The sequence below is a fragment of the Cottoperca gobio genome, chromosome 2 (assembly GCF_900634415.1).
Source record: "Cottoperca gobio chromosome 2, fCotGob3.1, whole genome shotgun sequence".
In the NCBI taxonomy this organism is placed as follows: Eukaryota; Metazoa; Chordata; class Actinopteri; order Perciformes; family Bovichtidae; genus Cottoperca; species Cottoperca gobio.
In genome coordinates, this window is record NC_041356.1 from 11401302 (window position 1) to 11414519 (window position 13218).

At 42.4% G+C, this 13218-nt stretch overlaps 2 protein-coding genes across 4 annotated transcripts in view; one reads left to right on the forward strand and one right to left on the reverse strand.

The window, feature by feature from the left end:
• Window positions 1-1873: 1873 nt before the first annotated feature.
• LOC115019567 (origin recognition complex subunit 4-like) lies at window positions 1874-6105 on the forward strand. Of its 3 annotated transcripts, none has more exons than XM_029449098.1 (14): window positions 1874-1963; window positions 2867-2933; window positions 3026-3102; window positions 3631-3721; window positions 3852-3927; window positions 4095-4180; window positions 4257-4305; window positions 4432-4583; window positions 4671-4844; window positions 4929-5015; window positions 5096-5204; window positions 5287-5382; window positions 5575-5642; window positions 5736-6105. In XM_029449098.1, the coding sequence occupies exons 2-14, from the start codon at window positions 2877-2879 to the stop codon at window positions 5916-5918; spliced, it is 1305 nt and encodes a 434-aa protein (XP_029304958.1). In that variant the 5' UTR covers window positions 1874-1963; window positions 2867-2876; the 3' UTR covers window positions 5919-6105. The 3 variants fall into 3 exon arrangements, with proteins under 3 accessions (XP_029304958.1, XP_029304959.1, XP_029304960.1); XM_029449099.1 differs by having other exon boundaries at window positions 1878-1989; XM_029449100.1 differs by having other exon boundaries at window positions 1888-1967.
• Window positions 6106-11816: 5711 nt separating this feature from the next.
• LOC115016563 (methyl-CpG-binding domain protein 5-like) overlaps window positions 11817-13218 on the reverse strand; it is a 6092-nt gene continuing 4690 nt past the window's right edge. The window contains exons 5-7 of the mRNA XM_029444384.1: window positions 12777-12913; window positions 12562-12692; window positions 11817-12384 (exon numbers count right to left, since the gene is read on the reverse strand). Coding sequence (XP_029300244.1) covers window positions 12190-12384; window positions 12562-12692; window positions 12777-12913 — 463 coding nt within the window. The 3' untranslated portion in view covers window positions 11817-12189. The remainder of the gene's footprint in view (window positions 12385-12561; window positions 12693-12776; window positions 12914-13218) is intronic.

Here is a 13218-nt window from a genome sequence, read left to right on the forward strand (position 1 = left end):
AAAGTTAGAGAGATTAATATCTGCAAAGTGGAAAAAGAAATCTCATTAAAAACTGAAAGATTTGAAAATGGTAATTTTAAAGTGTATCCGTTCTGCAGTTCTGCAAAAAGAGTGATTCTTTAAATACGACACACTCAGTCTAACACTATAGAAGGTAGAGAACAGACACTCTACCTAATAATGTAATATTCACAGTAATATGTGTTGTCAGGGTTAAAAATAAGGAATTAGCTCCTCGTTAATGTAAGAAAACTCACTAATAACAATCCAATTAACTGCAGTTATTTTTTGCTAATAGCTTAGAGGCATTGTGTCACATTAATGAGGCGTATTGTTTTAACAAGATTAATACTATTAGCTGCAAATTGCTGTAATGTTTATAATTAATTACATTAAATCGGAAGGTTTCAATTGAAAACTTTTAACACCGGCTGTTTTACCGCTGGCAATTCATCAACCATTATTAAATAATGCTAAATTATTCAAAATTATGAAAAGGATACGATACAAAATAAACTATACTACAAAATACTACGTAATACCCGACCAGCTTATTAAACATAAGACAACGGTAAATAGCAGGCATTGTGGGCTTTTCTGAGTTAGGAGTGTATAAAAATATGAAAATAAGAAACAGTGATACACAAGCAAAAACAGATGCTCAGCAAAATAATTTCCCTGGATAAATAAAGGTCACTAACGCTGAAGAAACGGAGGAGCTCAGTCTTCTGAAGTGAACAGGAGATGCAGCTCAGGGTGAAAATGCTTGAATTTTGTCTGAAGGTCAAACCTGAGGAGACGCTAAATTAATTCAGTGTATGGCTGCTGTAAAAGGACCGCTTCATGTATTTTTAAGGGCAAACACAGAGCTGAATGTGTGAGCGGAGAGCAGTATTTTAGCATAATGTGACAGGCTAAATGTGAGCGGAGACTGGGAGACGATGTGCGAGATATCTGGTGGTTTATTGTGCTTTTTTTCATCAGTCAACCAAAAGCCACAGGAAGCCTTTAAGTATCTCCAGAGCTTCATCTCACTGTGAGTGAGTAAAAGATGTTGCGCAGCCGTTCAGATGAACCATCCCTACTAATTTGATTAAAATCAAAGCAGTGGTGGCAGTTATGGCTTTGCAGATTTTAAATAATTCCATTCATAATTCCTTTTATAATTGCCTGTGTAAGGGCAATCAGTGTCGTCTCTTTAAATGCTTTACATCACAACTCCAAATCTTGTCAGAATCACACAGATGTTTTCTAAAATTAAAATGTCTTATTGTACTATATAATATATACAAGATTTAATTTGTCTTAAGAAAGTAAAAGGGGTGAATTGTAGGATAAATAGTGTAAGATTAAACATTAAAAGAAAGGTGTATATAGGTTGTCTGGTGTTCGACATTTGAACTATAAACCTGGGTGTTTTTGAAAATCATTTTAATATATATATTTACATTTTGATACTTGTTGGATGGTCAGCTGCCTGAAAATACTTGCAGATATTTCATAAAGACAAATAAAATATTATTTTTCGATTGCCAAAAATGTCCAATACCAACTGCTGATGAAGACTATGAGGTGGGGTGGAAAGGTCCTGCAATATAATTGAATTAGAACTTGTTTTATGATATTTATGATGTTTTATTCACAACATTTAAACATTTGAGAATTTGGTTTAACATTTCTACTTGATTAAAGCATATACAGTAAGCATATAAATCGCCTTTTTCCATTATTATTATTATCATTGTTATAATTATTATAATTATTATAATTATTATTATTATTATAATTATAATTATAATTATTATGTAATTGTAATTAGCTGCCACATAATATATGCGACAGTGCATTTCTACTCTATTTCATTCTATTCTGAGCCTCAGCCAATCAGGGCCGGAGAATCAGTCAAAGCAGGAAGTCGTCACCGCTGGCAGAGCAGTATTCCCGCGAAGATTGAGACCTCTCAGTAGGTGAATTACTGTTTGTTTCCCGGTATGTCTCGTTATTATTTGATATTATACATTCCTAGACAAACTATCGTTAATGTAAGTGCATCGACAAAGTAATCTTACCTCGCTAAAACAAAACGTGCTGCTAAAGACGTGACGTGACGTTCAGTTCAGCGTGGAGAGAAAGTGATACCAAACTCCATTCGTAAATTATGACAAATTAGTGCCTCCTTGTTTAGCGCAAATAAGAATACATCTTGAACACAACTTTGGACTGCTTCTGAATATTTACAAGTGACTCTATTCTTCGGCATACATATCACACACTAAGGTTTAATGGATATGTCTATATTGTAAAGATGCAGGCTATATTGTGAACACTCCTCAGAGGCAGTTATTTAAGTGGAGATTGTATTCAAATAGGTTTCTTATTTCATTAGCTATATGCCGAATTGAATGGTGATTTATTATATTTATTATAGCCCTTATCTAATGTTACAGCATTCGTGCTTTTATGTCGCACAAGGTGAGATCATAGTGTTGACGAATACTAGAATGGAGTTTGGCGTAAACTTGTCAACATCCAAGACAAAGTCTGCTATCAGGGTTAAGGCTGTTGAAGCTACAATGTTACTGCAACTGCTAAAGGATTTGCATCCACATGAGATTAAATACAGAATTGTAGCTAAATACTGCTGGTGAGGAGATAGTTAACTGGGCAGAAAGTAAAACTAGAGCCTAGAGAGCAATTCTGATATAATTACTCTCATATTGTGGTGCTGCTTTGTGGAATAAAAACATACTGAAGTAGTTTTCATTTTCATGGGATGTCATTAAGGACCCTTGGAAGTCCCTGCAGCACATTTTGGGCACCACACATGTTGTGCATTTTAACCAATGACATGTTTTGCGGTTTATAGTCGCAGCAACATGAGCAAGAGGAAGTCAAAAGATGCTCATTTGCCAGTAGGAGAATGCATTACACAGGTTTGTATCAGCCATTTTCACTTATTCTCATCCAACTTGCTTATGGTGATGCGTCACTGTAATAATGGCTTTTATTTTATCTTCATGTTCAGCTTCAGGAGATTTTGAGGAAGCGGCTTTGCCATCAGCAGCTCCCCGACAGGCCGGAGGGAGTGGAAGCTCAGCACAAGTAGGTTTATGTTTCAGCTCTAGTTAAGATAAATGTTTAGGTCATTTACAGGTCCGACACATGAAATGTTAAACATGCAGACATGTGCTACTGTGGAGAAACACCTTATTTTATAGAGGGATATAAGATTCACATAATTAAAGGAAGATCCTTGAATTTTAAAATAGAAACTGTAGTTTGTCAAGTGTAATAAAGAAACGATCTGGGGACTCTTGAGTCTGTGACCCAGTTCAGTCTTACCTGGCTGACGGCACTGTCCCAGTTTGCCGATTGGAAAAGCTCCAGTTCCCAGCTGACTTGTACACAACAGAGCATCCCAAGTGTTGCTCTCTACAGCAGGGAGTGAAATCCATCTCCAACACTGAGGATTCAATCATTTATACTCATTAGATGGAGCGGTTACTGCAGGCAGGTTACTGACTCCAAGTAGGAAAAACAGACAAATGTCTCTTTTAAGCATAGAGCTCATTATTCTCCCACAACTGAAGGAGCACTATGGGTATTGTAGTCAAAACGCTGTATTTTCAGACACCTCCTGGAGCTGCTGAAGCGGACGGCCGTCCACGGGGAGAGTAACTCTGTGCTAATCGTGGGTCCCAGAGGGGCAGGAAAAACAATGGTGAGCCTCTGCAGCCAGAACACATGCTTGAAATGGGCTTATGGGTAAAAGAAAAAAAGATGAATTGTGTTGCAAGTGTGTTTAAATCCTGGGAGGGTTGTATTGTCTGATGGTGTGTGTTTGTCTGCAGCTGCTGAAGTGTGTGCTGAGAGACCTGCTGGAGGAAACAGAAGCACAAACAAACCTGCTACAGGTTCATCTCAATGGTACAAGCTCTGATTCCTCACCATACCTAATGTTATTTATTGAGAATTTAAGGATGTTAATGCATAGACATGTTGTACGATCTCTCATTTCAGTATTTGTTCTTTATTATGACCACAGAAGAAACTCCTTTATTAAACATCAGACACATCTGGTCTGTTTGCTGTAGGTCTCCTGCAGACGAACGACAGAATAGCGCTACAAGAAATAACGCGGCAGCTCCACCTGGAAAACGTCGTCGGTGACAAAGTGTTTGTAAGTATCAGGAAAGAGTTAAATCGACAGTTTTGTCATTAATGATGCAATAAAACCTGCTTCTGTTTCATTTCAGGGAAGTTTTGCAGAGAATCTGGCTTTCTTGCTGGAGGCATTGAAGAAAGGTTAGAACATGTGGAACATGTGGAACATGTGGAACATGTGGAACATGCTGCATCACTGATGAATCCTCTGAATGTGTGGTTTATTATTTCACACCTTCTTCTTCTTCTTCTCTCTCTCGTGTCCAGGGGATCGCAGCAGCAGCCGCCCGGTGTTGTTCGTCCTGGATGAGTTCGACCTGTTTGCGCACCACAAGAACCAGACTCTGCTCTACAACCTGTTGGACGTCTCCCAGTCGGCCCAGGCTCCCATCGCTGTGGTCGGCACCACCTGCAGACTGGTGCGCCTCGCTCAATCCTCCCGACCTTCCACCTTAATACTGCTCCTTTGGACAATGAAACATTTATTTGTCTTCATTTGCATCCAGGACGTCCTGGAGCTGCTGGAGAAGCGGGTGAAGTCGCGGTTTTCCCACCGTCAGATCCACCTGCTGAACAACCCGACGTTCACTCAGTACCTGGAGCGGGTGCAAACCCAACTCAGCCTGTCGGACGACTTCCCGGACAACAAGTTCTCTCGGGACTGGAACGCCAGCATCGAGGTAAATCAAGGGGCTGATCTTGAATTAGACATAAGTACGTTCAAAGTGGATGGATCAGGTGCTCAGGTTTGTTTTCTCCTTCAGACTCTGTGTGAAGACAAATCAGTGGCGGAGGTTTTACAGAGACACTTCAACTCCAGCAAGGACTTCCGGTCAATGCACATGCTGCTGGTACAGCACCTTTGAATTATTACAAACTACATCTGCCATTTAGTTTGAGGCACTAAAAGGGGAGACTCTTTTATTTGCAGATGTTGTGCCTGAGTCGCGTGTCTGCAGCCAAACCTGCCATCAGACCTGCAGACCTGCTGGAGGCCAGCAAAATGTGTTTTGCCGACGCCAAGGCGAATATGCTCCACGGTAAAAACCAAATCGTACAAATCATTGTTCCCTCTGAGGAGTCTGCACTAAGTTCACACGTGTGTTTCTATTTTCTCTTTAGGTCTGTCCATCCTGGAGTTGTGCCTGATCATCGCCATGAAACACCTCAACGACGTGTACGAAGGAGAGCCGTTCAATCTGCAAATGGTTCACAACGGTACGACTGCATACTGAAAAACTCACTTCGTTTTAGTAAATCTGTTTGTGCAATTTGTTAAAACGGGCAGAGAAACATAAGTTAAGCACGGGTACTAAAAAAGAGTCTGGTTGTGAGTTTAAACAATCACCCAGACTGTAATTCAACCTTTTCTAACCGGCGTGTGAGATGACTCGTTGTCTTTGTTTTAAGAGTTCAAGAAGTTCCTGCAGAGGAAGTCAAACTCCATGTACAACTTTGAGCAGCCGGTCATCATGAAGGTCTTTATAACACATCACAAGAGTCACAGAGAAACATCTGAATACACACATGGCTTACTTTAAAGACTTGACTGAACACTTCCTGGTCCTCAGGCCTTCGAGCACCTGCAGCAGCTGGAGATGATCCGGCCGGTCGACAGCTCCGTGGTTAAAACTCAGAGGGAATACCGGCTGATGAGGCTCATGCTGGACCACAGTCAGGTCATGGAGGCCCTGCAGAAGTACCCACAATGCCCCACTGACGTCAAGCAGTGGGCCATGTCGGCGTTCGGCTAGGACGACATACGTTTGGACTTTATGTAAATGTGCTTTCAGAATAAGAAAATCACCAGGAGACGAGCGCTACGGCTCAAACCAAGGACCAACATTAAAAACATGGCTGCCAGTATGTCAACACTGTCTGCAAAGATAACATTTGTTGTGTGAATGATGATCTGAAATTAAAAGAATGTTTTATATTTCACACAAAGACCTCACTGTATTTGATAATGGATACAATTTCTTATTAGATTTGAGTTAAAAACAAGACATTTTATCTAATTTCAACATTTTTTGGCCCAAATCTTAATTGCATTTCCCCTCGACACACGTTTGTAATCCGTCTGCTGCCATCTAGTGGTGGATGTGTGCAGTGAACATCAGCAGGAAGTAAAAAGATCATTAGATGAATGTTTTCTGGCTAAAAGCTTATAATTGTGCTGACGTAGCTACATGTAATCTTTATGTATCCGTGCAATGACGACACCACGAGACAGATGCATCCTTGACAAACCACACTGCACATACAGTACATATAAGCACTTAACAGGTCTATTAATAACCGATAGCAGAACATTTGTAGGACTTTGTCGAAGTAAACAGGCTCTGCCTCGTCCTGCAAAGAAGAATCTGAAATCTAAACTGCGAAAGTTTAATTCATTTCAACAGATTTGTATTTTTGTCTTGTAGCTGGCCGTTGATTTTCAACTTTATATTTAATAAAGGGATTGTTTTGTACGTAAAACCTCATGCTAAAGTATCCTACCCTACTGGTAACACTTCACAGATCTTTAAGTTCCAAATAATTGAATAAGTTTTCTGGAAAGGAAATATAATTAAGGATTCAGAGCCTTGTAGTTGCTACACAGCAGGTCAATGTGTCTCCAGGCAAGTAAATGGACATTTATCAACAACACAGTTTCAAATAATAACTAAATGAATAGATTTAAGGGCTTCTCACTTCTACCTGTAGGTAATCCCAGAAGTAATGGTGTGATTTGGTCAGTGAAAAAAAGAAAAACATCAGCATTCACAATCTAAAAACACATTTATTTACATCACGTGGATCACTTCAGCTGATAAAAACCATGGCCGGCTTAGCCGAGAGTCACAGCACTGATCAGGGATCACCTTTAGTCTCCTCTGTGATAATGTATCCGGGGTTTCTTAAGGTTTATTCTGCTATAACACTTTTCAAAGGCAATTCTCTTCCCTCTGGTTTGAAATCGCTTTCTTGTCCTATTTTCACATCTTTTTGTCAGTAACATAAAACATACAGTCGCACGTATCAGGAGTAAAGAAACAAGACATTTTCGTTGTTTTTTCACACGACCCACTGAAGTTTTGTGACCCAAAAAGATCAGATCTATCCGTTTTCTCAAGCCTTGAAAACCAGAAACCCTGTGAGCATCATTAGAGGCTGCGTTGGCAGATCCTGGATCAGCACTGCAACTCGAGAGCCTTGAGAAATGTGGGGTCAAAAACGTTTGTGTTTTTGGGCGATTGTTTTGTAGAGATTTCATGCCTGGCAACCAGACTTATCCTGCTGCCAAGACAAGTCTTAGCGGCGAGGTCATTGGAGTTCAATGTTTCCTCTAAAACTCTTACCAACAGTGGGGAAAGGAGGAGATTGAGATGCTGGAATGAAACACCCGTAGTGGGTTCATTGCATTATCACATATGAAGTATTGCAACTGATTCTGAACTGTGAGGGGACCCGGGTAGGCTCCTTGGGGAACGCCCTGGGCTGAATGTTTGTCATTAGTTTGTTTTTTTTCCTGCCAAGTAACCCTTTAGTGCTTTGTTGGATGCCTTACAAAGTACTACAGTAATACAGTGAGCCTCTAGCTTGTAGCTTACACAAAGCTCAACTTAAGTTATTCTTCGCATTGTAAAGGGAAATTCTTTTACGCGGCCAGGCTGCAGATTCAAAACACAAAGAAATATAAATGAATGTAGAGGAAACACTGAAGTTCAACACGCACTTATAAAGATTCAGCTCAGAGTATATAGTTGATACAGGTATTTATGTTCTCATGTCTGTACAGATCCTAGACTGCTTAAAATAGTGGGGGCACAAGACACAAATGTTTCACTGGTAGTTTATATGCACAGCAATGTGAGGTGCTGGGCTAGAGGAAGTCGAGATAGAAAAACATAAAGCCTGCATGCTAAGGAAACCCATTCATGCACCTCTACATGACAATGTTCAGACCATAGTTGGGCCAGAGGGGAAGCAAAGAGGTTCGATTGGTTCGACAAAAAAGGCTGAAAAAAGCATGAAAGCTATTTTGGATAAACTGAAATGCTTCTTAAAGATTGAGGAGTTTATGTAGAGCTTGAAAATGGGCCAAAGCAACGAGAAAGCCAGAAGGAGATGTTGGTAGAGCGGGGACCAGATGCATAAACTCTGTAGATTCACCAATACAACGATGTATGACAGAAATATGCATACGCATTGCTTTTGTCACGTCCGTACGTGATTCTGTTGCACACGCCCTGCAAACTATCATAGCGGGAAAACGTATTATTATTATTATACGTCAGAAAGATGATTCACTCATAGTGCTCACGTTAAAACAGACTTTACAAAGTGCTTCACAATTCGGGATAAAAAAGAAAAAAACAAAGATGACGACCTAAAAACAAGGTTCTCCGTCTCTACAATCTCAAAGCACCCGCAGCTATCTCAGCTAACACGTGTGCACGCGGGGTCTGAACAGTTTGAGCGTGGGAAAAGGCGTACATGAGATGTTTGTGCACACACATCATTTATACATCTGGCTCCAGGACTGTCGACCAGTTCACTGCCCGTAGAGCAGGTTCATCTTCCGAAGACGACCAAGAGGTGCATGAATGGATCTCCGAGTGTGTCGGTTTTACTAGTTCCTACAGTGACGGGGCACAATCACACGAAACCAGCCAAACCCAAAGCCCTCTAAAGTTACACAGGGCCGGGCTCAATCCACCAAAGTACACACAATACTGAACTCCAGGAGTCTGAAGAACATTCACTCTCGGTCGTTTGTCCGCAGACTGAATAGAAAGAAGAACGTTACAGTTTATATCTTTTCTTTTTGAATTAATGAAAGTATTTCCTGAATTATAACTGAAACCCCCCCCCCCCCCCCTCCCCAACAACAACAACAACAACAACAACCAGAAATGGTGCCAACTCTTTACCACCTTATTCAGAGTTGCACCTGAGCTCTGATCCCCAAAAACCTCAGGCCTGTAAATTAAAGAATAAATACAACATATCAATATGCAAGGTCACGGATAAAAGAGAAAAGAAAAATGAAAATAAAATGCTACAAGTTATTTGTGTGTGTATTGAAAGTCACTCCTGCAGCTGACCCTACAGAACTGTAGAGTAAAGTGCGGCACTGGTTGCATATAACTTGCTAGAACTTAGAAAAGCATAGTACTGAATCCCTGAATGGTATTTATCAGTTTGGGTCGGTTTCTCAAGCGCAGTTTAAAGTCGAGCTGTTTAACACTGAACACGCCTACAGTGCAGGGATTGTGACCGCCAATCAAAACGTAGGCACGTCTTCTTTGCTGGTTCGTCCACGCCACCAGCCGCTTTGGCAGGTAACCCAGCGCCATGTGGAGGCTGCTTTAAAATCCACTTGGCTGCTGAAATACTTGTGACCTTTAACATTTTTGGACATGGGAACAAAATGGGAGTTTACGCCCAGAAATAATCCCCAAACTGGAGCTTTTAATCCCTTTCTATTGGAGCAACCTGGTTACGATTTTGGTTTATTTGCCACACTTTTTACCCCAAAGAAATCCCTGCGAGTGAGGTAGTGCTCGTTTCAGGGCTGCTGGGGGGTTCGCAGTACTGATCGTCTCTGACTGTTTAAGCTTCACGACGACCTCGGACAATGTTTTGAACAGCGGTTCATTGAAAAACAGCAGCAGCAGCAAAAGGAAGCAATAATGATGCAAATATCGTACTCATGCTACAGAAGGTAAATAACAAGATGGCTTTAATTTCCTTCAGGTTTGCTTGTGTTGTTGCAATACTCTCAAATGTTCAGCTCAATTATTAGACCCGATTGTTCTTTGAACTCGTTTGCTCTTATTCATCTCGAGCCCTACAGTACGCCGTTTGCTTAAAATGCTAAGCATGTTATAAAGAACCCATAATTATGAACTGCCCTGAATGTGAACATTTCCAACCGCAGCACGAGATTTTAAACTGTATCCTGTGAAACCGTCCCAAAGCTTGAGGAGAGACTGCAGGTCTGCCGGCACCAGCGCTCACTGTCCCCGCAGGAGAAATAAAAGACTCAAAAATGTCACTGCTGCTTTCACAACAATGACAGATACATCCGTTTTGCCTGACATCTACAAGAGTAACTAATATGGAGACTTAGAAAATGGCACCGGGATGAAAGAGAGAAAGTTTCCTCGTCTCACTGCAGTTAGCCGTGCGATCGTTTGGTTTGTGTCAACGGGGTTGAAAACCGTCCATTGCCGTCCCCCGTAGCACTGCATCTACCTGGCAGCTTTAACACAGAACAATAAAAGAGTTAGCGCTTATTTGGCTTGTTTGTCAAGACAGAAATGGGGCAACCAATAAATTGTGTTTGGGTGGAAACACTGGCAAACTGCCTGTCAGATGTAGGACTGAATAACACCTGTGTGGTATTAGTGTTTAGATTCAATTTGGACTGGTCATAAAGACATTGGAGACACGTTTTCTGAGCATGACAGCACGGCTAAACCGTCCCAAGCAGAGACGAGGCAAGAAAGAGAGAGAGAGGAAGCGTGAGAATCAGCGAGAGAGGAGGTACTCCAGTCCGAGGTGAGGATGATGTGAGTAGCAAAGATTCCTGAGGTGCATCAAAAGAGAGCAGAAACTCTTGATAGTAATCCAAAAAAGATGTGTTGCAATCAAATCAAAAGCAAGCTGGCTCAGCTAAATACAGGTACAAATCCAGATCAGGGCTGGGCACGTGCGACGCCCTCTCCGAAAATAAACACACGGGACGAGATCTTTTGTTAATCTGCTTTTTCTATAGATAGAATCAGATGAAAAGAACGAGATGAATACGCTCCAACAGTTTGGTACGGATACCAAATATCAAAGCTATCATTAGTCGGTACCCAGCGCTAATCCAGAGATATAAATACATATACCGTATATCCACATGTCACGGCCAACATTAGGCTCGTCAGCGATGGATATTATTAAACCAAACGGAAAAAGAAACGACAACTTCATTCTGGGTGTAGGCTTTCTCCCCCCCCCCCCCCCCCATTATCAGAAGAACATCTCAAAGAGAAACACAACTAACATAAAGGAGATTCAGTCAAAGTGGAACAGAACTGAACGTGAGACTGAGAAGGAGGGAAATGGGGACAAACACTTTGTGTACTGCGTGTGTGGCCATGTGTGTCGGGGCATTACCGTGAGTGTCGGGGCATTACCGTGAGTGTCGGGGCTGACAGCGGGTTGTTTGGATGAAGAGCCGGGGTTGTGGAAAGTGTGAGCTGTGACTGTGGACAGGGAGAGGGCTGAATTAAACTGTGTCCGTCTGAACTGAGGTATACCTGGTTGAAGGAGGTTTATGGTTTGTATCGTCGTAATGCTTGAAAATGGACCCCCCTCCCCCCCTTCCCCTTTAAAATAAGCTTGATTACCAAGTTGTCTGGGTCCATAATACACTATGTACAGCAGCATTACACTAGAAACATTCAGAAGCCGTTGCTTATTGGCAGAACGAAAGTCGTTTCTTCAGAAAAAACGCACACGAGAAAACAGCGAATGTATCGATAGCCAGGTGCTCGTCTTTTTTTCTTTTCGGTTTTTTTTACACTAAAATGCAACTGAGAGTTCTGTGAAGTTCCTCTGCCGGATCTTCTCTCTCTGTAGAAAACCCAGCAGAACCGGTCGCCCCTCCTATGTGTGTGTATGTATATAAAAACAATACATGGTAAAAGTGTTTGTGTCGTCGTCCCAGCGTGTCCGCACTGTCACTTGGCGACCCCGTTTTTGCCGTGGTAATATCCTGAAGCGTTCGCTCAGGGTGAGACGTTTCCACCGTTCAAATCCTCAGGCACACATATCAAAATGAGGTGGATATCAACTGATGTGGTGAGGTGGGCGCAGGGTGTTTCCTGAGCGCGAGTAGCGGCCCGCACTTAAAGGAAAAAAAGATAAAAACGAACGAAAGAACAAAAAAAAAAAAAAAACTTTACGCCAAACCAACCAGGGTCGGCTGTTCATCCCCTCGTGGTGATCCGTGTTTCTGCTGGCTCGTCCGATGTCGGACGATCATAAGCTGGACTCCTTGGGCGGCAGGTCCACATTGGTCACCATGGTGACAACGGTGACGATCTCCTCGGGGCCGATGATGGGGGCTTGGCGCTGCATTTGGCCGATGCGCTCCTCGACGCAGCCGGCGGACAGGCGAGCCTCGGCCTCGTGGTCCCAGCTGTCCTCGATGGTTTCACAAAGCATGGCCAGACCCTGAGAGAGAGCAGAGCAACGTTACTGCCCGTCAGAGCTGCGCGGGTGAGCTCATAATAATAATAATAATAATAATAATAATAATAATAATACCTCATAATGTAACTGTGGTAAACAACTTATTACAGTTTAGACGTCCAACAATGTCAACACCAAAATGTTCTTCTCATTGCTCACCGCATGTTTCTGCCAGCAGTCTCGCAGAATGGGCCTCAGCTTCTTATGAACGACGACATCCTGCATGTCCTCCAGAGATGGATGATGACCCACCTCCTCCTCAAACGGGAGCATGTACTCATCCACCGGGCCTGTTAACACACACGCACACGATTAACCCGGAGGAACTTCACACAGTGTGCAAAGATCTGAACAAATTGAAGCATCGGTCTCACCGTCGGCGGCGGTGCATCGCGACGCGAGCTCCCAGAGGACGAGGCCGAAGGCATACATGTCGATACGCAGGAAGGAGTCGCGCTGGAAGTTGATGGCGCCCTCGAGGACTTCGGGAGCCATGTAGCGCCGTCCCCACCTACAGGTTCAAACAGCTCAAGAGTTCAGCATCAGGACATGAACAGAATATCAGGCATGAGCAGCGAGGAAGAATACACTCATGACACGGCTCAAAGATGGGCTGAGACGGCGAAAATGGATGCTTGTGTTGTTGCTTAGCTGGCAGAAACATCAAACTATGTGTCATACGGGGATCTGTAAGCCGATCCCTGTATGACACAGACGTGACGAACAGGGAGGTTAAAAGGCAGCTGTGACTGTGATATCTTTGTCCAGCGTCCAAACCCAAATCTGTCATCACCTACAGATGTTTAAAACGGTTAA